This window comes from Bubalus bubalis, chromosome 8 (genome assembly GCF_019923935.1).
Source record: "Bubalus bubalis isolate 160015118507 breed Murrah chromosome 8, NDDB_SH_1, whole genome shotgun sequence".
Classification (NCBI taxonomy): domain Eukaryota; kingdom Metazoa; phylum Chordata; class Mammalia; order Artiodactyla; family Bovidae; genus Bubalus; species Bubalus bubalis.
The window spans coordinates 64,296,993-64,323,493 of NC_059164.1; the positions used below are offsets into that span (position 1 = coordinate 64,296,993).

At 39.7% G+C, this 26,501-nt stretch overlaps 1 protein-coding gene across 6 annotated transcripts in view; it reads left to right on the top strand.

The window, feature by feature from the left end:
• PDE1C (phosphodiesterase 1C) overlaps positions 1-24,016 on the top strand; it is a 539,497-nt gene extending 515,481 nt beyond the window's left edge. For 4 of the 6 annotated variants that reach the window (XM_025291215.3, XM_044946686.2, XM_025291216.3 and 1 more), the window contains 2 exons: positions 899-967; positions 8,185-8,408. In XM_025291215.3, the coding sequence (XP_025147000.1) occupies positions 899-967; positions 8,185-8,198 (83 nt within the window). In that variant the 3' untranslated portion in view covers positions 8,199-8,408. Of the gene's footprint in view, positions 1-898; positions 968-8,184; positions 8,409-23,222 lie in introns of those variants that run through there. The other 2 variants (XM_025291219.3, XM_044946685.2) reach the window with 2 other exon arrangements.
• The last annotated feature ends 2,485 nt before the right edge of the window (positions 24,017-26,501 follow it).

Consider the following 26,501-nt stretch of genomic DNA (forward strand, 5'->3'; position numbering starts at 1 on the left):
ATATATATACACACACACACAAATGCACACGCACATGCAAATATTCTTTTGAAGAATAATTCATCCTTCTATTTGTTTTGCTCTCTCCTTCCTGTTCCCCACCCAGGGCTCTGTCTTTTGATTCCCTTATGGCCCACTGAGCTGTTAACATGAACCTCTGTTAATCCCTTTCACGATGGGGACATTGTCACCAGCTGCGGGGACCCATAGATCCCACTAACCTCAATTTGTGTGGTCTCCCACAATTCCTGAGCACTCACACACACCTCTAGTCCTTTGTTTCTCACCAGGACACTTTGATTAGTTGTTATTTCCCTCGTTTTGCAAATGAAGCCTTCATCTTCACAGCTCTTAAGAGGCTTCAGAGAAGTCAAGTCTGTTGCTGGAGATCCAATAGGGAGTAAAGGTTAGAGGGACAAAGCAGAGACAAACCCCTGACTCCTTACTTCTAAATCCAAAACTTTCCTTTTCACAGCAACAGTTCTCCACTCTGGATGCACATTAGCATCACCTGGGCTAGGCTTTAAAAATCCGGATGCTGGAGCTCTGGCTCAGTACAGTGAACACAGAATCTCTGGGGGTGGCGCTCAGGCAGCTGCACGTTTAGAATGCTCTCCTGATAATCCTAAAGTGCATGCCTGCTCAGAGGTGTGTTGGTCCTTAACAGACCAATCTGGAGAATGAGATCCATCAGAAGCACAAAGATAAATGCTGTGCTCCTGGTTTTTCTGGATCATGGAATATGCCCTGTTCCCATAACCTCACTCAACCTTCTTCTAAATGTTGTTTTCAGACCCAAACTTTTAGATCATTTGATAAAGTTACAGATGAGCATTTACTGGTCTGAAAAGTCTGTCCACAATCCTATTCTTTCTTATCCTCTTTTTCCTCTTTATAGGCACAAAGAAGCGTTCTCAGGGCTCACCTGCCCCAAGCACTAGCTCCACGAGTCGCCTTACCTTGCCAGGTGGGTAAACGGCATTGTGTCATAATCTTAGGTGATCACAGAGAGCAGAAAGAACTGTTTCTTCATGAGTTGAGTTTAGCAGTTGATAAGTGGACAATCTGGCCCCTTGTGTATCCAGTCGACCCTGTGTTAGCAGAGGGCTTTGTCTCTGTCATCCCCATTGTAACGCTCTTCCAAAAATGGACATCATATTCATAGTTGGTCTACAATCTCCTGCTCACAGATGGAAAGAGCAGAATTGTGATCTTCCTTAATGTTCGTCTGGACATGCTGTACAAGTGTTTCTTTGAGAGGCAGATGGTGCTAAGGGAGGAGTGTGAATCTTTGGTGAGAGAGACAGACCTGGGTTCAAATCTCAGCTTTGTTTTCTCCCTTTTAAAGTTCACCATTATATCATAAGCTTTCTGCCAGGTTATTAAATATTTTTAAAATATTTAAGTGGTTGACTAACATTTCATATGATGATACTACAATTTATTTATATACCGTATTTATGGGGAATTGGGTCCAGGACTCCACTCAGATGCCAGGATCCATGGATGCTCAAGTCACCTACAGTTAACCCTCTGTATCTGCAGGTTGCACATCTGTAGATACAAGGACCAACTGTATTCATCAATAATCTGGCATTTATATAACTTTCTTTTTTATCATTAATAACTTTACATTCTGATATATAAATATTCTTCTGAATCGGCAAGTATGGATTTAGGGCAGATTCCTGTATGTAGAATTACTGACTCAAAGAGTATGTATGTATTTAGGTTCTTGACCCATTATTGTCAATATGACTTCCAGAAAGGTAGTATTATTTTGTACTTTTAGCAATGTTTGACCTTTCACTGTGCTCTTGCTAATACTAACATTAGTACTTCATTAATTTGATAAGAAAAATTATATCCATATTGTGTTTTCATTATTTCATCTTTTAAAAAATGTTTTCTAATATTAATGTATCTTTTATGTTGCTTCTTTGGGGAATTGCTGTACTTCATCCATTCGAAGAAGGAAAGTACCTTGCATTTTAGCTCCTCGGAAATAGGAATCTTTTGCAATCTTTGGCATGTTACAATTGAATTAGCAGCACTTTTTCTTGGTTGTACATGAAATAATAGTTCACTTTACAATTGGTGGCAGCTTAGATTAAGTATAATCTATATCTGTTTGCTTTTTCAACCTCTGCCATGTCCACAACCCTGTCCAACAACTGAAACTCAGTGTCCACTGAGTAGCCCTTGAACTTTCTTGCCTTTGTCACTCTGCCTGTAACACTCTTTATACTTTTCTTCCCTGGCTAATTTCTTTTTACAGTCTCTCCAAATCATCTAGGTAGACTTAGTGCTGACTTATAATGATTTGCTTATTAGTCCTTTAACCATTGATCAGTAGCTTTTTCAAGGGTGAGGACAGCCTTATTCCTTTATGTCCCAGTGCTCACTCAGATGACAAGCATATATTGTGTGCTTATTAATGCTTAGGAGGCTGGGTGCACTGTTGTATGAGTGAGCGTTATCCAGTTTAATTTATGAATAGATAGAAAACAACCATCCTCTAAAGAAGGCTCATCTTGGTGTTTGGATTGATATAAACTAAACTAATGTACAGCTATACGACTATACTGACTCTTTTTAGTATTGAGTATTAGTATTGAATAGACCCTTCTCTGTAGTCTCTGGAAGTCCATTTCATCATGTCCCTATTTGTGGTTATTGTGCTGTTAGAATTATAGTAATTAGGAGGAAAACAGCTCTAACCCCAACAACTTCAGTGTGTGGTGATGGTGTTTGTTCTTCTTTGTAAAATCCTAATATTCCTGGGTCAGGTGGGATCTCTAATGTCATCCTGGACCCCTGTGAGAACACGCAGAGCTGACCTGGTTCCCATCTGTTGAATGGGGACCTATTGCTGGCCTGCTGGGTTTCTAAGACCTCTGAGTCAGAGGCTCAGGCACCTTGTGTTTGGCTTTAGTTTGGCAGTCTAAAGTGGTCCCAATTTGGGTGTTGGGCTCAGAGTTCATGGTTTCCTTAGCAGATACCTTCTACCTCACTTTTAACAATGATCAGCCCACTGTTTCTCCTTCCGTCTCACCAACGTCATGTGTTACCTCCCACAATGCAAATATACCTTTACAAGCTCTTGGTACAGGCTGTCAAGCAACTTAAAATATCATATTTTAGGATACTCAAAGAGCCAAGTGGAGGAATAAAAATCTTTAAAAACAATAAAGTAAAATTGTGTTGAAACCAAATAAGAACAGAGATATGCAAAAGAAGCAATCTAAAATATGAAATTTAAAGAAGCAAATAAACATGAAGGCATTCACATTTTTAAAAATAAAGAGAAACACAGTTAATAGAATAAACTCAAGGTAAAATACAGTTGGAAAGAGAATTAATGTTGGAACATAGTCCTGAGGACTTTATACTAAACACATTGTAGAGATGGAATCATAATTTTAAAAAAGAGCTTGAACCATAAAACTCTTAGAAGAAGACATCTTTATAAACTTGAGTTAGGCAATGGTTTCTTAGATATGATTCTTAAAGTGTAAGCAATCAAAGAATAATTGATAATACAACTTCATTAAAATTAAAAACATTACATTATCAAGAAAATATACTGAATGAAAGAAAATATTTGTAAACCATATATCTGATAAGGATTTAGTATCCAGAATATGTAAAGAATTCTTACAATGCAACAGTAAAAAGATAAACAGGATAATTAAAACTGGGCAAAAGAGTTGAAGAAACATTTCTCCAAACAAGATATACAAATGGAATGTGATAAGATACTCAACATCATCAGTCACTACAGAAATGCAAATCAAAACCACAGTGAGATACCACTTCACCTGCACTAAAAGGGCAAGAGTTAAAAAGATGGATAATAACACTTGTTGACAATGACGTGGAGAAAGTACCATCATACATTGCTGCCAGGAATGTAAAATGGTGCGACTCAACTACTTGGGGGACTAGGGTGACAATTCCTTAAAATGTTAGTCTTAGAGTAACCATAAGACCCAACAGTTTCTCTCCTAAGTATGTTCCTAAGAGAACTGAAAACATATGTTCATACAGAAACTTGTCCACAAATATTCATAGTAATGTTACTCATAATAGCCAAAGAGTGGAGACAACCTAAATGTCCACTGACTGATGAAAATGTTAACAAAATGTGGTATATCCATACAATAAATTATTTGTCATACTAAAGGAAGAAAGTGTTGATACATTTTACATCTTGGATGAACCTTGAAAACAACTTGCTAAGTGAAAGGTATGATTCCATTTTTTTGAAATACGAAGAAGACACAAATGGCCACATACTGTAAGATCCCATTTATGTGACATGGGAAGAATAGACAAATCGATAGAGACAGAACATAGACTAGTGGTTGCTGTGTGTGTGTTAGTCGCTCAGTCATGTCCAACTCTTTGCAACCGTATGGACTGTAGCCCACCAGGCTCCTCTGTCTATGGAATTCTCCAGGCAAGAATACTGGAGTGGGTAGCTGTTCCCTTCTCCAGGGGATCTTCCCAACCCAGGGACTGAACTCAGGTCTCCCTCTTTGCAGGCTGATTCTTTACCATCTGAGCTACCGGGGAAGTCCAGTGGTTGCTAGAGGCTGGCAGAGAGAAGAATGGAGAGTGAATTCTCATGGGCATGGGATTTTTTAATTGGTGAATAAAAAACCCACTCCAGTGTTCTTGCCTGGAGAATCCCAGGGATGGAGGAGCCTGGTAGGCTGCCATCTATGGGGTTGCACAGAGTCAGACATGACTGAAGCGACTTAGCAGCAGCAGCAGCAAAATGTTTTATAATTAAATATTGGTGATGATTGCACAACCTTGTGAATATAATAAAAAGCACTGAACTGTATACTTAAAATGATGAATTATATGGTATGTGAATTTTATCTCGGTTTTAAAAATGAAAGAGCATCGAATATGGGTAAACAGCTCTAAAGGCTCAAATTCTTAGACAAGAAATGCACCTCACTTACCGTACCTAGGTAAAACCAAATCCATACCTAGATGCATTGTGTGAGATTGTTCCAAATTATGTCAAGTGTGAGAAAATCTTAAATGCTGTGAGAAGCTGGTTATGTTCAGGGGAGCTGTAAGCAGGTTACCTATAATAAAATTATAACCAGCTGACAGCAACAGTAGATGCCAGAAGAAATGAAGATATATCTTTCATATGCTCAGGGGAAATCAAGCATTATATAATAACTAAATTATTAGTTATGAATGAAGGCAATGTAAAAACATCTTAGGTATACAATGGCGTAATTTACCACTCACAGACCTCACTAAAGAAGTATTAAGAGATATTCTCCAAGAAGAAGAAAAATAAATCCAAAAGCAAAGTGTAAGAGAGAGGAATTAATGGTGAACATACAAGTAAATAAAGCAAGTTGTATATGTAACTAGTCACCATAAACATAATGTCCATTTTTGGTGTTAAAATAGGGAACAGAAGTGGTAGAAGGTAGAGGAGTTACTTAAGAGGAGTTACAGAATGCTAAGATCTAATCTGTCTTTGGACAGAGCTTGTAATTGTGTAGCTTTTTTGATGATCCACAAAGGATCATCAATAAAATAATAGAAGTATAACTTACAGCATCTAAATCAGCAAATAAACACCAAAGAAAGGGAACATAGAAAATTTATCTACTTAATACGACCCCATGGACTGTAGCCCACCAGGCTCCTCCATCCATGGGATTCTCCAGGCAAGAGTGCTGGAGTGGGGTGCCATTGCCTTCTCCAATAGAAGGCAGAAGAGAAAATAAAAGAGGCAAGGAATAAAGAATGATTTTAAAACTAGTTAGTAGAATCAAGTCCAAAACCAAAACAAAATTAGATAGTGGAATCAAGTCCAAAAATATCAGTAATTGTCCGTTAACAGAGGAATGGATAAAGAAGATGTGGTACATATATACATTGGAATATTAGTTACAAAAAGCAATGAAACTGTGCCATTTGCAGAGACATGGATGGACCTAGAGATTGTAGTACGGAGTGAAGTAAATCAGAAAGAGAAAAACAGATACCGTTTAATATCACTTATATGTGGAATCTAGAAAAACAATATGAGTGAACTTATTTGCAAAGCAGAAGTAGAGAAAAAAATGTATGGATACCAAGGGGGTAGGAGGGGTGGGATGAATTGGGAGATTGGGACATATATACACTACCATGTATAAAATAGATGACGAATGAGAACCTGCTGTATAGCACAGGGAGCTCTACTCAATTCTCTGTGGTGTCCTAAATGGACAGGAAATCCAAAAAGGAGTGGATATGTGTATATATATGACAGATTCATTTTTATGCGCAGCAGAAACTAACACAACATTGTAAAACAACTATACTCCAGTAAAAATTAATTTAAAATATCACTAATAACAATAATTTCAAATGGCTTAAACTCTGATATTAAAATACAGAAAACAAAATCAAGCCCTATCCTGCTTTAAGAGGCATATTTTAAAGAAAAACTCCAAGAAAGTTTGCTGATGTGTGGCAAAAGAAATTCCATGCAAAATATAAGGCTAGTTCTTTGAAAAACGTCCATTTTAACATCTGTGCAACATTCTGTTTTACAAATATGCCACAGAATATTTAATCATTTTTCTTTTGATGGTGGTTTTCCATTTTTTTGCTATGACAAACAAGGCTCAACATAATGATGGGCAAGAAAAAGAAGTTCCAATAAGATTTATACCGTCTAATACAATTTACATTATCTTTTAAAACTAGCAAAAAAAATTAGATATTTTGTGGATGCATATAAATGCAATCACTAAATGACTATAGGCACTGGAATAATAAACATCAAATTCTGGATAAGTTTTCTAGAAAGGGGAGAGAAACATCATGGAAGGGTATGTGAAAGTGTTAGTTGCTCAATCCTGTCCCAAAGGACTGTAGCCTGCCAGGCTCCTCTGTCCATTGAATTATCCAGGCAAGAATACAGGAATAGGTTACCATTACCTTCTCCAGGGGATCTTCCTGACCCAGGGATCAAACCCAGATCTCCTGCATTGTAGGTGGACTCCTTACCATCTGAGCCACCAAGGAAGCCCCCATGGAAGGGTATATTAGTTATTTAACTCCACCTTTTTTATTTAATCTCTTTAAACAAATATTTGAACAAATATGCAAGATGTTCGGAGAAGACAATGGCACCCCACTCCAGTACTCTTGCCTGGAAAATCCCATGGGCGGAGGAGCCTGGCAGGCTGCAGTCCATGGGGTCACAAAGAGTCGGACACGACTGAGCGACTTCACTTTCACTTTTCACTTTCATGCATTGGAGAAGGCAATGGCAACCCACTCCAGTGTTCTTGCCTGGAGAATCCAGGGACAGGGGAGCCTGGTGGGCTGCCGTCTATGGGGTCGCATAGAGTCAGACACGACTGAAACGACTTAGCAGCAGCATGCAAGATGTTAAGATTTTATTAAACTGTATTGAGAGAGTACATAAGTGTTCATTTTATTATTAATCCTACTTTTCTATATGCTCAAATGGTGTATATTAAAGAATTTCTTAAGTGAAAAATCTGTGACTGTCTTCCAAGACAGTTTTGTTGGTCACATGCTTCAATCCTGAAGCCACCAGGTGCCACTTCATTAAAGAACTGCTTGTGTGGTTGCTGAAGTTGAGAAAGCTTCCTCCTGAAATGCCAGCACCAGGAAACTGCTCTGGGGACATCACCTGGATTCCTTACACATCTATAGCAAAATGACTCTTTGGTAAAGTAATAGCACCTGCAGCCAAGTTTTTCTAGTGCCAACTTCAACTGTACCCCATGAGGTTTGTGAACCCTGTCAAGCTCCATGGGTGGGCCATAAGTGATGGAGAGCTGAGCAAATGTTGGCTGTCACTGGAGGAGTGGCCCAGAGCTTCACTTCCAGTCATGACTGCTAAGGATGGAGTCTAGTCATTGGCTTCTAAGCAGATGCCCCCGGGGAGCCTCGGTCACATCACTTTCCTGAAGTGATCCTTAGATGGACAGGTACAGTACCATAATCATCCATGGATGCAGATAGCCGATTGCTCCTGTGTATGCAGCTGCTGGCTTGCACGGTAGTGTTGGCAATAGATGTGGCTCTGCTTCTAATCTCCGTTGCCTGATGTAGAAAGAGTTTGTGTGTTGAGATGCCAACTGGCTTGCAATGACATTGTTATGTGTCCTGTTCTAGGGGACTACGGATAAAATGTCCAGCCAGAGGATTCTTCAGAAGAGAACTGACCAGCCCTGAGGTCTGAAGACATTTTAGGAAGCTTATGTGGTTTTTTAAAAAAACAAACTATTATGTATATTGTAAGTTATTGAGTGATTAACTTCAAAAATGATAATTTCTTATCTTACTTAATACAGGTTTTTAACAATAAATACTTTGATACGTATTGCACATCTATCAAATATCAGGATGGTGGTAGGTTCCTCACACATATTATCCCATTTAATCCTCACAACAACCTCTAAGGAAGATACTATTATGTCCATTTCACAAATTAGTAAACTGAGGCATACTCAGATAAACAGCTTGCCCAAAGTTAGCAGAGTTTCACTTTCAAGGGTAAAAGCTGATGTCAGTCCACATTGGAATGGTCTTTCTTTCATACCTATATTCTGCCTGGGATTAGATCAGTTATGTATATACCCATTTCAAGCACAATTTTGGGGTGTGCAGGGGCCCTGAAAAATGAAAGTGTTAGTCACTCAGTCATGTCTGAATCTTTGCAGCCCCATGGACAGTAGCCCACCGAGTGCTCTGTCTATGAAATCCCTCTGCATCGTCTTAACTTTAAGTGAAGATTCCCCCAAGTGGTCTCTTTGCAATTGCCTTTTACCTTGAGCTCCATTTAAGGGAAACCAGTTGCCATTCTTACTATGGAGTAGAGCAAAGCATATTTGTTATGTGGTGATTTAGCATTTCAGAGCTCTAGAACCCTAAAGAAATGTCAGGCTTCTTCTGACAGAGGTCATTGTTGGTGTGAGCAAAGGACAGAGATTTAGCCGTACACTCCCCATCTTCAGATGCACGTGTAGAAAAATACACAAGCTAGTGAAAAAAAAAAAATCAAGCAAAAAACTTGCATGATCTCCTAAATATTTCTTTCCTTTGAAAGAGCATGCCTCATGTGCTTCGTGCTCTCCAGGGCAAATAAAATGAAAACAAAGAACTCAATTAAAAATTATCATCTCCTTGAAGGAGGACTTTCTTATTCTTTTTTTATTAATTTAAATATTATTTTTATTAAATTAAACCATTAATCATTAAATCACGAAGTTGCAGGGCATTTAATAGCTAACAATTGTTGGAATAAGGAAAGACCTTATTTTCCAGCCTTTCCTGATTGTTTCCCCTCTTTCACCTAGCTGTCAGAGGGGCTTGAAAATTGTGCCTCGGGCTCTCCAGACTATGGGAAGACCTGTAGAAATGCACTGAGATTGTAGCATTGGTGTAAAACAAAAGCGCTCAGATCCAAACTTGAACTTTCAAAGGAAAGGAACTTGCTGACATTCTTCTTTGAGCAAACATGGGCAGCAAATCTAGGTATCAAGGCATTGCTGATACAAAGGATAAATATTAGGCTGTCTAGATTTTACTCAGCTTTGCCAGCGGGTGTGTGTTCTAAGTGATTCACCACTTCTGTAGTAAATGGGAGCTTTATGAAGGTTAGTGAGTGTGATGCCAAATAGTTTCCTCAATCATTAAATATTTTTCAGCACCAACTGTTAGCAGTACTGGGGTTATGTTCCGGGGATGCAAACGTGTATAACACCCTATCTCATCTTCCTGAAATTTAAGCGAGGATCAGTGATCTATGGAATGAAGCATAAGGAAGAGGAATCCCAAAGACCAGGGAGGCAGTGGTCCAAGAATGGCTTCCAGTGAACATGACTCAGAATTATCATGGCTTAGCAAAATAAATGCAGAGTCTTAAGACTCAAGAGTCATTTGCTGTCATTTTTCTAATTCCATCAAGATTAGTGTTCAAGACTGAAACTTCTTCCATCCTGGTTGAGTATCTAGGCCACACTTCGAATCTGGGAGCTCCAGGATTTTACACTTATGGTTGGGCATTGCCCAAAACAATTGAATGGACCTCTTTATTTGTACATCATATAAATAGTTTAGAACGTGGGCTGGATGTTTCTGCTTTGCTTAAGGTTTGCACTAGGTTTCAGCAAAGTGTTTCCCTCAGGTAGCTGAATGGGAAAAAAAAAATATATATATATATATATATATATATTTATTTCTTTATTTTCCACAAATGCCCATTATAATTAGCCTTTTGTGAATCACAGTGGTGTATTTTCTGCCAAATGTTCACAAATAAATTTATTAAGTTAATCTCTTCATTGTGTGCTGAGGTTTTTCAAGTAGTAAAATCCATTTGTGCAGGGAATTACATGACTTTTCTATACTGTAATAAGAAATCCACCAGGGAAGCCACCACTTAAAGGCTCCCAATGGTGACCTTTCATCTCCTGTGCTGTGTAATAACGGTAGTCACTAGTCACATACCAAGCACCTAGGACATACTGGCACTCTGTGAGGTTGCAAGGTACCCTACATACATTATCTAAGTTATAGCCGCTTTAAAGTCTCCCTGCAACCATGCCAAGAAGTTACCATTTCCCCCATTTTCTAGAAAACAAAAATCCTGAATCCCAAAACAGATTATCTCCTTAGGATCTCACAGCTGGTAATGGCTTAGCCCAGTTCTGTGACACCCCAAATCCATGCCTCTCTCACAAATACTGCATTACCTGTCCCCAAAGTAGATCTTCATGGGTTCGATTCTTGTGACAGATTTTAGCACATGGGCAAGGGTTGGCCACTCCTATATGTGATGACCAGACCCCGTTAACTGCCAAAGGGAAAGTCACTCAGTTGTGTCCGACTCTTTGCAACCCCATGAACTATACAGTCCATGGAATTCTCCAGGCCAGAATTCCTGGAGTGGGTAGCCTTTCCCTTCCCCAGGGGATCTTCCCAACCCAGGAATCTAACCCAGGTCTCCCACATTGCAGGTAGAATCTTTACCAGCTGAGCCACCAGGGAAGCCCAAGAATACTGCATTGGGTAGCCTATCCCTTCTCCAGTGGATCTTCCCCACCCAGGAATCGAACCGGGGTCTCCTGCCTTGCAGGCGGATTCTTTACCAATTGAGCTATCAGGGAAGCCCCTGTTAGCCACCCCAAGCAGCCCTCAAAACTTAAGTACAAGCTGACTTATTCTCAAAACAAACTCAGTCCCTGAGACAAGTGTTTCTCAATCTGGCTATGAGTTAGAATCACTGGGTATCACAAACATACTGATGCATGGGCTTCACCTTAGCACAGCAGATTACTTCTGAGACTCTTGGCGGCTGGGCTTAGGAATCGGTAAATCTGAAGCTCTCCAGGTGATCTGATGGGCATCCAGGGTTGAGAACTGTGGGAGGAAGCAAACAGCTTCAGGCTGGATGAAGGGCAATACAACTAGATGGTTTATCTTTCCTCTGTGTATTTCACGTGTTTCTCAGAGGATCTAAAAATGCAGGTTCGGTTGTTTGGTTCATGCAGTGTCAACTGGGCTTTTTCTAACTAGCTTCTCTGACAGCAGGCTTCTTATTTCCTGTGCTCCTGGCTCTGTGACTTTCAGATATGGAAATAGTAGTTAGTATTCTCATTTTCTTGAGGAAAAGTCCTTGGAGAGCCAGAGTCTTTTCTGACATAGATGGAGGGTTTAAGTATTCTAATTTTAATATAAACTACACTTAGAAGAGTAGACCATTTAGGAATAGACCCTCACCTTAGACGATGCTACATCTAATGTACATGGTATAAGAGTAATTTTCCAGTTCGGTTCATGTTCTAAGAGTGTATTTCTACAAAAATAAAGGACATCCATGAGCCTGGCTTTCATATACTGCATTCATGTCTTGAGGAGACAAAGGAATTACTCTAACCGGGGGAGTATGCTGTTATACTGAGTTTTCCTGACAAGTGCAAACCTTCCAGATAATTCCCAAAATGTAGGATCTTCCTCTGAGGAAGAGGATGGAAGCTGATGCTGGGTGAGCACCTACTCTGTGTCTGTGCTGTTGGCTGTCTCTCACGTGTTGGTTTCTTGTCATTCTCACTCGGGCCTCTGCAGTGAGTGTTACTGTCTGTGTTTTTACAATGGAAAACTGAAATTATACATCCCAGTCATATGGGGGGAGAGACAGAACTGAATCTGACAGTCCTTCCAGGGATGGGGGAGGGTGACCACAAATGAGAGAAGGGATGTAAGGACACTCAAAGGTGCAGAAGACAGGCCATGCTTACCCGGCTCCTTAAACAGCAAAGCCCCAGCTTCACAAAAAGTGAACTTTCATTTTCAAAACTGTCTGCTGGGAAGCCTAAGTATTGAACGAGGACCAAATCTCCTGCTCTGGTGAAACAAATGAACATCTTCCACCTTCCCCTTAAGGAAAAGACCAGCTATGAAAACCAATTCAGCCACACCACTAGTTTTAAAAGGTGTGTTTCTGCCTCTGAAATTGGGATGAACCCAACTTGATTCTGCGCTCCATGGAGCTGATGTTAGCAGTGAGAGGAGGCTTTTGGCTAATTGTATGTGTTCCCACGAGCTCATCTTCAGAATGCAGTTAATTCATACCAGGCAAGCCAGTGTGGTTGACTCGATCAGAATCTGGCGTGAGTCGGGTTTGGAATGTAGATGCTCTGACAAGATGTCCTGAAAGGAAGCTAGAAAGAGTCCAGAGGGAAGACAAATCTGGAGCCAGGACTGATACCAGGCTGATTCTCTGGGAAGGACAGGAGGAGTGAGCAGCCCCTTTCCACCAGCCTGAGATCATGGATGGCGGTGCCCGGCCCAGAGTCCTCTAGGAGCTCCATTTGCCCTGGGTTTAGCCTCCCCTTACCCACCAGCAGTTCCCTCAGATTCAGTCACTGTCACTATAATAATAATAATAATGATAAAAGTTGCCCTTCACTGAAGGCCTTCTTTTGTGCCAGACACCGTGATAATCCTTCACATGCCACATCTTGCTGAGTCCTTCCAAGGAGCCCTGTTCGGTGTAGAATGTTGTTACTCATAGGGAAAAAGGGAGGCTTCCAGAGGGCAAGTGTTTGCCCCAAATCAAATAGCTGGGGGAGATAAAGGAGGCTTTAAAACCAGGTCTCTCTACGTCAAATCTCCCACTGTTACTCTCATCCCTTAGTCAGACCCCAGGAACATACTTTTTGGTCTTACTCTTTGCTTTTCCAAGTTTTCAGTGTGTTGAGAAAAGATTGCTGACTCTGAATGTTGGCTCTTCTACATGTGGACTTCCTCACAGTTCTCAAGTGAAAGCATCAAAGTTGTTTTTCCCAACAAAAAGAACCTTTTTATTTTTTCATTTCTCAGAGCTTTGTTTTCATGGTAGACCCAACAGGAAGAAAAACCTATGCCAGTAGGAGAGAAAAAAAAAAAAAAAGGCACAATTTTGAAGACCACAAGTAGCTTTAAATGCTGCAAAAAGGATTCCTTCCCAACCAGGCAGTTTGTTGTGATCAGACTATAGCAAGAGCCCCAGCCAGCTGTTTACAGTTTACAGAACACTTGCAATGTCCAAAATATTTTTGGTGTTGTTTGCTTTGTGAAGATGCGGAAGGGGAAGATTGGTGAGACTAAAACAGTTTGCAAACTCCTGCACCGTGGAATTTTCTGAAGAGCTAACACCTGAGGCCTCAGCCTAACACCCAGCCCCAGTAGATTCTGCTTTTGTGGGTCTGGGGTACCCAGGACTTTTTCAAATTAATTTTTATCAGAGTATAGTTTCTTTACAATGTTGCACTAGTCTACTGTACAGCAAAATGAATCAGCCATACCCATACATGTATCCCCTCCCTTTTGGATTTCCTTCCCATTCAGGTCACCACGGTGTGTTAAGTAGAGTGCCCAGTGCTATACAGTATGTTATTCAGTTCAGTTCGGTCACTCAGTCATGTCTGACTCTTTACAACCCCGTGGACTGCAGCACACCAGGCTTCCTTCTCTATCACCAACTCCTGGAACTTGCTCAAACTCATATCCATCAGGTCATTGATGCCATCCAACCATCTCATCCTCTGTTGGCCCCTTCTCCTCCCACCTTCAATCTTTCCCAGCATAGGGGTCTTTTCCAATGAGTTAGTTCTTCGCATCACGTGGCCAAAGTATTGGAGTTTCAGTTTCAGCTTCAGCATCAGTCCTTTCAAGGACCACTCAAGACTGATTTCCTTTAGGATTAACTGATTTGATTTCCTTTTTTTTTTTTTTAATTTTATTTTATTTTTAAACTTTACATAACTGTATTAGATTTGCCAAATATCAAAATGAATCCGCCACAGGTATACATGTGTTCCCCATCCTGAACCCTCCTCCCTCCTCCCTCCCCATTCCATCCCTCTGGGTCGTCCCAGTGCACCAGCCCCAAGCATGCAGTATCGTGCATCGAACCTGGACTGGCAACTCATTTCATACATGATATTTTACATGTTTCAATGCCGTTCTCCCAAATCTTCCCACCTTCTCCCTCTCCCACAGAGTCCATAAGACTGTTCTATACATCAGTGTCTCTTTTGCTGTCTCGTACACAGGGTTATTGTTACCATCTTTCTAAATTCCATATATATGTGTTAGTATACTGTATTGGTGTTTTTCTTTCTGGCTTACTTCACTCTGTATAATAGGCTCCAGTTTCATCCACCTCATTAGAACTGATTCAAATGTATTCTTTTTAATGGCTGAATAATACTCCATTGTGTATATGTACCACTGCTTTCTTATCCATTCATCTGCTGATGGACATCTAGGTTGCTTCCATGTCCTGGCTATTATAAACAGTGCTGCGATGAACATTGGGGTACTCGTGTCTCTTTCCCTTCTGGTTTCCTCAGTGTGTATGCCCAGCAGTGGGATTGCTGGATCATAAGGCATGTCTATTTCCAGTTTTTTAAGGAATCTCCACACTGTTCTCCATAGTGGCTGTACTAGTTTGCATTCCCACCAACAGTGTAAGAGGGTTCCCTTTTCTCCACACCCTCTCCAGCATTTATTGCTTGTAGACTTTTGTATCGCAGCCATTCTGACTGGTGTGAAATGGTACCTCATAGTGGTTTTGATTTGCATTTCTCTGATAATGAGTGATGTTGAGCATCTTTTCATGTGTTTGTTAGCCATCTGTATGTCTTCTTTGGAGAAATGTCTATGTAGTTCTTTGGCCCATTTTTTGATTGGGTCATTTATTTTTCTGGAGTTGAGCTGTAGGAGTTGCTTGTATATTCTCGAGATTAGTTGTTTGTCAGTTGCTTCATTTGCTATTATCTTCTCCCATTCTGAAGGCTGTCTTTTCACCTTGCTAATAGTTTCCTTTGATGTGCAGAAGCTTTTAAGGTTAATTAGGTCCCATTTGTTTATTTTTGCTTTTATTTCCAATATTCTGGGAGGTGGGTCATAGAGGATCCTGCTGTGATGTATGTCGGAGAGTGTTTTGCCTATGTTCTCCTCTAGGAGTTTTATAGTTTCTGGTCTTACGTTGAGATCTTTAATCCATTTTGAGTTTATTTTTGTGTATGGTGTTAGAAAGTGTTCTAGTTTCATTCTTTTACAAGTGGTTGACCAGATTTCCCAGCACCACTTGTTAAAGAGGTTGTCTTTAATCCATTGTATATTCTTGCCTCCTTTGTCGAAGATAAGGTGTCCATATGTGCATGGATTTATCTCTGGGCTTTCTATTTTGTTCCATTGATCTATATTTCTGTCTTTGTGCCAGTACCATACTGTCTTGATAACTGTGGCTTTGTAGTAGAGCCTGAAGTCAGGTAGGTTGATTCCTCCAGTTCCATTCTTCTTTCTCAAGATCGCTTTGGCTATTCGAGGTCTTTTGTATTTCCATACAAATTGTGAAATTATTTGTTCTAGCTCTGTGAAGAATGCTGTTGGTAGCTTGATAGGGATTGCATTGAATCTATAGATTGCTTTGGGTAGTATACTCATTTTCACTACATTGATTCTTCCAATCCATGAACATGGTATATTTCTCCATCTGTTAGTGTCCTCTTTGATTTCTTTCACCAGTGTTTTATAGTTTTCTATATATAGGTCTTTAGATTCTTTAGGTAGATATATTCCTAAGTATTTTATTCTTTCCGTTGCAATGGTGAATGGAATTGTTTCCTTAATTTCTCTTTCTGTTTTCTCATTATTAGTGTATAGGAATGCAAGGGATTTCTGGGTGTTGATTTTATATCCTGAAAGTTTACTATAGTCATTGATTAGTTCTAGTAATTTTCTGGTGGAGTCTTTAGGGTTTTCTATGTAGAGGATCATGCCATCTGCAAACAGTGAGAGCTTTACTTCTTCTTTTCCAATTTGGATTCCTTTTATTTCTTTTTCTGCTCTGATTGCTGTGGCCAAAACTTCCAAAACTATGTTGAATAGTAATGGTGAAAGTGGGCACCCTTGTCTTGTTCCTGACTTTAGAGGAAATGCTTTCAATTTTTCACCATTGAGGATAATGTTTGCTGTGGGTTTGTCATATATAGCTTTGATTATGTTGAGATATGTTCCTTCTATTCCTGCTTTCTGGAGAGTTTTTATCATAAATGGATGTTGAATTTTGTCAAAGGCTTTCTCTGCATCTATTGAGATAATCATATGGTTTTTATTTTTCAATTTGTTGATGTGGTGTATTACATTGATTGATTTGCGGATATTGAAGAATCCTTGCATCCCTGGGATAAAGCCCACTTGGTCATGGTGTATGATCTTTTTAATGTGTTGTTGGATTCTGATTGCTAGAATTTTGTTAAGGATTTTTGCATCTATGTTCATCAGTGATATTGGCCTGTAGTTTTCTTTTTTTGTGGGATCTTTGTCAGGTTTTGGTATTAGGGTGATGGTGGCCTCATAGAATGAGTTTGGAAGTTTACCATCCTCTGCAATTTTCTGGAAGAGTTTGAGCAGGATAGGTGTTAGCTCTTCTCTAAATTTTTGGTAGAATTCAGCTGTGAAGCCGTCTGGACCTGGGCTTTTGTTTGCTGGAAGATTTTTTATTACAGTTTCAATTTCCGTGCTTGTGATGGGTCTGTTAAGATTTTCTATTTCTTCCTGATCGAGTTTTGGAAAGTTGTACTTTTCTAAGAATTTGTCCATTTCTTCCTCGTTGTCCATTTTATTGGCATATAATTGTTGATAGTAGTCTCTTATGATCCTTTGTATTTCTGTGTTGTCTGTTGTGATCTCTCCATTTTCATTTCTAATTTTATTGATTTGATTTTTCTCCCTTTGTTTCTTGATGAGTCTGGCTAATGGTTTGTCAATTTTATTTATCCTTTCAAAGAACCAGCTTTTGGTTTTGTTGATTTTTGCTATGGTCTCTTTTGTTTCTTTTGCATTTATTTCTGCTCTAATTTTTAAGATTTCTTTCCTTCTACTAACCCTGGGGTTCTTCATTTCTTCCTTTTCTAGTTGCTTTAGGTGTAGAGTTAGGTTATTTATTTGACTTTTTTCTTGTTTCTTGAGGTGTGCCTGTATTGCTATGAACTTTCCCCTTAGGACTGCTTTTACCGTGTCCCACAGGTTTTGGGTTGTTGTGTTTTCATTTTCATTCGTTTCTATGCAAATTTTGATTTCTTCTGTGATTTGTTGGTTATTCAGCAGTGTGTTGTTCAGCCTCCATATGTTGGATTTTTTAATAGTTTTTCTCCTGTAATTGAGATCTAATCTTACTGCATTATGGTCAGATGATTTGATTTCCTTGCAGTCTAAGGGACTCTCAAGAGTCTTCTCCAGCACCACAGTTCAAAAGCATCAGTTCTTTGGCACTCAGCTTTCTTTATAGTCCAACTCTCACATCCATACATGACTACTGGAAAAACCATAGCTTTGACTAGATGGACCTTGGTCTCCCTGGTGGCTCAGCAGTAAAGAATCTGCCAGTCTATGCAGGAGACATGGATTCAATCCTTGGGTCAAGAAGCCTCCTTGGAGGAGGAAATGGCAACCCACTCCAGTATTCTTATCAAAGAAAGAGGGCCCTGGTGGCCTATAGTCCATGGGGGTTGCAAAAGAGTCAGACACGACTGAATGACTAAACAACAACAAATCAATCATAGATATGTATCATCCCAATCTCCCAATTCCTCCCTTCCCTTCTTTCCCTTTGATACACATACATTTATCTCTACATCTGTATCTCTGTTTCTGTTTTGCAAATAAGATTATCTATACCATTTTTCTAGATTCCACATGTATGTGTTAATATGTGATGTTTGTTTTCTCTTTCTGACTTACTCTACTCTGCATGTCACTCTCTAGGTCCATCCACATCTCCACAAATGACCCAGTTTCATTTCTTTTTATGGCTGAGTAATATTCCATTGTATATATGTACCACATATTCTTTATCCATTCCTCTGTTGAGGTACATGTAGGTTGCTTCCATATATACTCAAGATTTTTAAAAGCTCCCCAGGTGGTTGTCATATGCAGTGAGGGGTGAGAACCACCAAGTTAAAATTTTCATTCAAGACTGTGGGGCTCCCCTAACTTGAAAGCTTGTCTCCCATGCTCAGACTTCTGGAATAGCTGTTAGCCTCCCAACCCTGCATAGCTGAAGGAAGAGACAAAAGCAACTATTATTTAAGAGATTGTTAGCCATGACCTTTATGCAATTCCTTCCTGAGCCGTTACCACACAAATTGTATTAATGGGGTGTGATTTGCTTTTGCTTTGGGGGAAATATGATTATGGTTACTAATAAGGGTGCTCAGGAATCCTATGTATCACAGATACATACTCGGATATGTTTTAATTTATTACGATAGTCATTAAAACTCACCCTGAACTTAGGTCTCAGGTTATGTTAAACATTGGAGGTCTGAGTTCAGACCACTTGGCTGTGAACCCAGAATCAAGACTTCTAACATGCGTGTGTAAACGTTTTCTTAAGCTCTTTACACCTCAGTTTCCTCACTCAAAAAGGAGGTGATAATAGTGCCTCCCTGTTGGACTGCAGTGAAGATTAAAGGCTGGTTCATATTAAATTCTTTGCATCATGCCTAGTATATGATGTATGTCAGATATATAATTTTATCATCAGAGATCCTAAATAAAAATCACAAACTCAGTTCTTACATCATTCCATCCTCCACAGAATGAATTTTAACATGTCAATCCCCGGCAATTCAAAACTCATGGATGATTTTTGTGCATTTTTATAAGGACTTTGCATCAAATTTCAGATAGATACCAATAGACATGGATTTCAGAAAAGGAATGTGTGGCAATGGGATTTTGTTCTCCATGTAAAACAGCATTTAAGAGGCAATAAAAGATTATTTTGTACTTTGTTAGTTTTAGTGTATGTGGTGTGTATAAATGAAATTACAAAATGTGTCCAGGTTTTTTCAAGATCATGTAATGGCATTATCTTTGAAAGAGAAGAAAACACATGCTCAACACTTCTGTTTTCTTTTTTTAAAAAGGTCCCAATATTAGAATTTTTCAGAAGCTAAAAATGAACCAAGTTGCTGTCTTTGGAGGCAGTGCTCTGCAGCAAAGTTTAAGAAATTCTCAAAGTTGCTGCTGCTACCAATGCAGTGGTTCCAAAAGACGACACTGCAGTTCTAGGGGACCAAAAACACAGAGTTGAGTTCTAATACAGATTTTGATTTAACCACAGAAATTAGACTGCACCTAGATTAGATGAGTACTAGCCACCGTTCTTTCTGCCTGCTCTCTGTGCAGACAACAGGGCATACTGAATTAATAGAATACATAATATGATATGATAGCAACAGGAATGATGAATTAACAACCCAGTCTTTGTGAAAGAGTGGCATGCTCCTGATGAAGGGGGCTCCTTAGACTAATGAAATCTAGAAAACCACATGCCATTGGGTGTTCTTAGGGATTCACAACCCATGTCACCTTCAGTTAGGTCTCGGAGAAGTCCTGCCATGAACATACTAGTTTAACCCAGTTCCTTTGACTGAAGAACCCCTTGCTCCCCCAGCAACGCTGGCCACATTTACAACTTGATTGAAGGGTACTTGGAGAATCAGTACAAACAAGCAATTCAAAAAACTTCATTCATATTTCAACATCTGAATCCAACCAACAGCTATATTAATTCAATATATGAGTAAATCTCTATCTATTTTCTGAAGAATTCTCTGTGTTAGTTTCCTAAGAGGGGCGGTGGGGGGAGGTAGCTATTGAGCAAAATGGTCTTAGAGACAGACAGAATAAAAGGTTGATGCTGGGAGGGAAAAGGGTGAAAGTCATAGACACTTTGGGAGGAATGAAAAAGAATGAATGAGAATGAAAACACCTTTGCGTTTATGAAAAAATAAGATTTAAACAAATGAGGACTAAAACTCCTAAAAGAGCATCACTTCTATGAAAAACAAACATTGTGTGTAATTGTCAAATAAAGGATGATGTGTCCGTTTTTGTCTGGAACCTTTCTTTTCCTAAGCACACTTGAAAGTATTCAGTAATATAGAGAATGACTTTCCCAAGTTCACTGCAGATATTTGCCTTTGTCAAATCTGCATTAGCTAATGAGGTAATTTTCTCCAAGTAAATTGCTCTAGGAGATGACAGCAGAATTTGTGTCCCCAAGAGGGAAAAGGTCCTAATTGCTGATAATCAAGCATATGAAGGAAAGGGGGTTCTGTTCCCAATTTGGTCCTTCTCTTCCTGAGTGGGGAGGGTTTTGGGGTGGGTGAGTGGAGGAAGATTGTAACACTACTGCTTGGGTTCAACTGTGGGAGGCATCCAGTCATTGAAAGGGAAAGGACCGACCCCCACTTCCATAAATAGCTCAGGAATAGCCAAAAGATGAAGAGTCCTTAAGTGGCCGCAGCATCACTCCAGAAGAAAGGTCCTCATTAAGATCAAAATGGTGCGCTCATCCCAGGCGCTGCTGTTTTGCCCTGTCATCAAATCACATTCCGCTGTAGAGGGGGAAGGCAATCAGTGTGTACAAACAGCACTTATGAATTCTTCTTTTTTCCCGCATTTTGAGTGGGGGTGACAGCAGGCGTGAGTATTTCCACAGTCTCTGTGGGGAGCCGATCTCTATCAGCGGGTTCGACTATTTGCAGCAGCCCCAGTGGCAAGGAGAGTTTCTGTTCTGACAATCAGAATTCTAGCAAACGGTTACTGTTTCTTCATGCTGAGAAGTGGGAAATTCAATAATACTTTGGCTGGGTTCATGCTGAGTAGTGAAAATAGAATGAATATGGAGAGGGGTTGTGACTTCAAGAGCAGTAAATCAGCTAGCCCAGACGTGTGGGACAATCAGCTTTTAATTTGAGGCCCTCACCTGTTTCTCTTCCATTCTCCAGGGTAACAGGACTCTTTTTATATTTGTTCATAGAGTGTTTTATGCTGCGATCTCTTGTTTACCCCAAGAAACAGAATGAAACTTTCAGAGATCTTTTTAAAATCATCTATTCTGTATATACATTATTATGGCACTACAGGATGATTTGCTGAAGATCTTAACTATGTGTTAGTCTAAATTCTAAAGGCAAAGTTTGTGTGGGTAGTATGCAGCTTGTAGTGATATCATCACTTATTATGACTGAACACTTCCTTCTGTAAACAAGTCACAGGTTCCAGAGGGGGTCATTGGAATGAAAGCCCCACGAGGGCAGAGGTTTCTGCCTCTTTTGTTCAAGACACACAGAAAGTGCTCTAAGAAGTTGATGAATGAATACTAATCTCTAGGCTATGAAAAGTATACTCAGCGATGAGTACTCTGAAAGGTCTAGGACTAAAGCTCAGAGTAAACTCAGTTTTCCTGACTTTCTGTTATGTATGATTTTATTCAGTAGCTCTGATACTTGATTCTATTAAAGAGATTTTTAATAGTATATTTCCATTTAAAAGTAGTATGTTTCTTTTAAAAAAAGTTTAGTAATGTGAACACTGAAACTTGATCATCGTAGAAAAAATAGAAAATGTATACAACCAAAAAGAAATAAAATTTCCATGTTTATACTACTCAGAGATAATCACTGCTATGGTTTAAATGTACATTCTCCCAGATTTTCCTATGCACACATTTATATGTTTTTGTGAGATTAGATGTATATATGCTTTTTTTCATTCAACAGTACTACATCCTAATAGATATGTAGTGTATATATATATCATTGTTATTTTAATTTGCAATTCCTGAATGGCAAAAATTGTTGAGCATCTTTGCCCGTGCTTTTTGGCTGTGTGTATATCTTCTTTGGCAAGGAGTCTGTTCAGATTTTTGCTTATATTTATTTACTGTTAAAAATACGTATTATCTTTGGCTGTGCCAGTTTTTGTCACTGTGTGGGCTTTTCTCTAGCTGTGGAAAGCAGGGGCTGCTCTCTTGTGGTGTGTGAGCTTCGTGTTGCGGTCGCTTCTTTTGCTGTGGAGCATGAACTCCAGGGCACTTGGACTTCAGTAGTTGCGGCTCCCAGGTTCTAGAGCGCAGGCTCAATAGTTGTGGAGTACGGGCTTTGTTGCTCTACGATATGTGGCATCTTCCTGGACTAGTGATCGAGCCCATGTCTTCTGCATAAGCAGGCATATTCTTTACCACTGAACCACCAGAGAGGCCCTTATTTTTAAACTGGGTTTTTTGTTTCCCTTTGTTGAGTTTAAGAAGTAAAGTAAAAAAAAATAATAATAATAATTAAAAAATAAAAATAAATTAAAAAAATAAGTTCTTTCTATATTTTGGTTACTAGACCTTTATACAGGGACTTTGTGAATATTTTCTCAGTGGTGATGTGCTTCTTATTCGCACTCCAGGATTGCATGCTGCTTTGCAACCATAGAAGCTTACATGCAGTGGTAAGTGCTGATTAACAACACGGCCGTGCCCTCCTGTGTTTACTGTACTCTTTCCCAAAGTGACACCACTGCTCTCTCTTCCTTAAATTCATCCATTCATTGTCACAGAATCTTTGTATCCTGGCGTCATCACTGTCTATCTCTAGGAAATTGTCTTTATTTATTTTAATTGAATGGCCAAGGTAAGAATGTGCTTATTCATGTATTTGCAATAAGGTTTCTAGTGAGAGTTCAACCCTGTTTGTTTCCTGCTTATAAAGAAAACAAACGCGTTTAGGGGCCAGGAAGTTGCCCACAGGATTCAGGCACACTGTGTCATTGGTGAGGCTAACCGTTGTCTGTCTTCCTTTGCATGGCTCCAGTCATCAAGCCTCCTCTGCGTCACTTTAAACGCCCTGCTTATGCATCTAGCTCCTATGCACCTTCGGTCCCGAAGAGAACTGATGAGCATCCTGCAAGGTACAAGATGCTGGATCAGAGGATCAAAATGAAAAAGATTCAGAATATCTCACATAACTGGAACAGAAAATAGGTCAAGGGGAAGAGGGAGTGAAGGAGAGGCCTGCTCAGCTGCCTCTGCCCACTCACCAGCCACAGCCAGTTATGCCTTCAGGAACTTTGGAGGCCTTTGAGGCTGGCACTATGGTTGCTGACTCCACCAAGGCATGGTGAAGACTGTATGTGAGTTTCCCCTTTGCTATTCTGTTATAGATCCATCAGTCACAGGATTTGGGCAGCCTCTAGCAGCAAACCAGTAAGAGTTGTCTCCTGTGGCTTTTATCAGTATAGATCTTTCAAAGTCTAAATTGGACCAAAGTTAAAAGGATGTAACCTGTTCAGAAAAAATGAAATTCCTCCCACTGACACTTTTTTTCATCCCTGGAAATTAACTTGCCTCAATGAAAATATCAATTTAATAATAATTATTGTTTTTAAGAAATGTACTGTTTAAAACATCATTTCTGATTTTCAATACAAATATTTAAAATTCATCAAAAAACAGAATTTTCAAAGTAAATGCATTCCAACCAAAAGTTGTACTTCTGAATGAAGCAATCTTAAAGGGAAAGGAGGACTGATGAGTTGTATTCATAGGTACTTCTGAACTTAGGCTTCACAAAGCAGGTCCAAGTGAAAAATAAAGACCCTTGTCTTCATTCTTTCCTTTTTTGCTGCACGGGTTGTAGGGTCTTAGTTCCCTGACTAGGGATTGAACCCAGATCCTTGGTAGTGAAAGTGTGGAGTCCTAACCACTGGCCTGCCAGGGAATTCCCAAGGATTTATTTTGTTTCTCATTGTAAGCCTTATGCCTGATTGCCTCACAGTCGGGACTGGAGAGTTGGGAGGAGATGCATTTTGGCTCTGCTTTCCTCCAGTCCTTTGTCTTCACTCACAGTAGACAATGCCAGGAGTCAGTGGGATGCCGTGCCTCAGAGTCTCCTGCCATAACATTCACCCAGGAGATGGCCGTTTAGTCTCGTGGTCCTCCTTCAGGAGAATATAAAATGCTGAACCTAATTTGAATTCCTTATTTCCTGATTTTTCTCCATAAGGTTAGAAGTATCTTTAAGTAAAATTTCTGGTCATCTTCCCAATAGACCACATATCTAAGTCTCTTTGGGAGCCCAATTGATCTCACAGCTGTGGGCAGCATAGAAGTCTGTAACTTACCTTTCTTCAGGGTGGCATTTTTTAGCCCTTCTGTAAGTTTCCCTAGAGTTTTTACTTTGGGACTAAATTCACAGAAATGGTAAGGAGGGTTTCAAGGTCAGAAATAGCTTTTGATCCCTTTGGAAATAGTCTGGTGCAGTGGAAAACTTCAGGTTTGTTGTCGGGCAGGTCTGAACTCCAAGCCTGTCCTGAATATGGCTAGTTGCAGGCCCTATCTATATGGCATAACCTTGAAAAGCCTCTGTTTGCTTACTTAGAAAGTGGGCTTCACTACTCCCACTCTTTCCTTATGGGATGAAGATTAGGGATTACTGGGTTCAGATTGCTATTGCTGAGCCTGGAGAGTCATAATTGCACAGCAGAGGTTGCTATGAGCATCTCACAGCCAGGAAAACTCTCTGGGATGCCTCTCAAAGGGAGGTCTGTGCCCTAAGCCACAGCCTTTGGGATCTGATTGTAAAGGGCTTGTCGTCTTCTCCTCTCTTTCTCCACGTTTATTTACAATAAACCACAGCTTTGCAGGTTGAGTTAGCACCAGAGTTTAGTGCCCATCATGCTATTGAGCAATTTATTTACAATGTGCTTTGTGATAGTATTTTGGGGAAATTTAATTAGTATACAGAAAGGAAAATCACTGTAACTTCCTTAAGGAAGCAATTGTAACTCTTAGCTCCTTGCTTGGTGCCTGAGCAAAAGGACACTTCCTGAGGCTGGTAGAGTCTCATCCACCTGAATTAGGTTAACTCAACAGATAATTCCTACCTGTATTGTTGTTTAGTTGCTAAGTCATATCTGACTCTTTTGTGACCCCATGGACTGTAGCCTATCAGGCTCCTCTGTCTGTGGGATTTTCTAGGCAAGAATACTGGAGTGGGTTGCCATTTCCTTCTCCAGGGGATCTTCCCAACCCAGGGATGGAACCATCATCTTCTGATTGGCAGGCAGATTCTTTGCCGCTGAGCCACCTGGGAAGCCCACTTGTTTGTATACAGATACATTAGTGCCTGCTGTCCAGAGCCATTCGGACACACAGTGAAACTGAGCACGAGGTGGTGGCCTCCAGTGGATCAGCTCACACATGATGGTCCTCACCTGTCTGTCAGTACCTTCAGTGGCAGTACTGAAACTGTGTGCTTTCTTGGCATTGGAAGTCATGATCCTGGGGAAGAAAGTTGGCTCCTTCTGTATTCTTTAATCCCAAGCTGTCACTTTTGAGCCTTTGTTTATCTTTTATTTGAGCAAATGTACAGATATTGAAATTCTGCATTGCTTATGAAATGCCTACCATATTTTTGCATGATGGATTGTATAGATATGCCAGATTATATTCTTTTAGCAAATAAAGAGATACTTTTAAAGAACTTTCTTGTGAGTCATCTTTTTCTTCTGCAGATTTTGGGATTCATTTGAAAAGAGCTAGATTTCCCTTATGCGTGGCACTATTCAGTCCTGAATATCTTGTCAAAATGAATAGTCTAACTTACCCTTTCATCTTGCTTCCTGATGGCATAGGTGATAGTTTGAAAGAAAAAAAAAGAACCCTCCTTCTCCCTACACTAGAAAGCCAATAAATCACTGAGAATATGAGTAATAATAGCAGCTAGTCCATAGGTAACCATGTGTGTTATCTAGCAACTCAGTTTATATCATCAGACTAAACTCTATGGCTTGTCATTAAGAACTGAGACTTTGGGGTTAAAAAAAAATCTGTAATTAAATCTCGGTCCTGTCTTTTGTTTGCTCTGTAATCTTTACCATGTTTATATTCTTGCTGAACTCAAGTTTCCTTAGCTATAAAATGAGAATGATAGTATCTGCCTCAGCATAACATAAGGCTGAGCGTATAGTAAGGACTCAATAAATATCAGCTATTACTTCTAGGAGAAAGAGTGGAATGCAGTAAAAGAAGATTTTTGAGTTTAAGATTAATGTCCCTTTCAGTTCTATGACCAAATAGGTTGTTAACATTC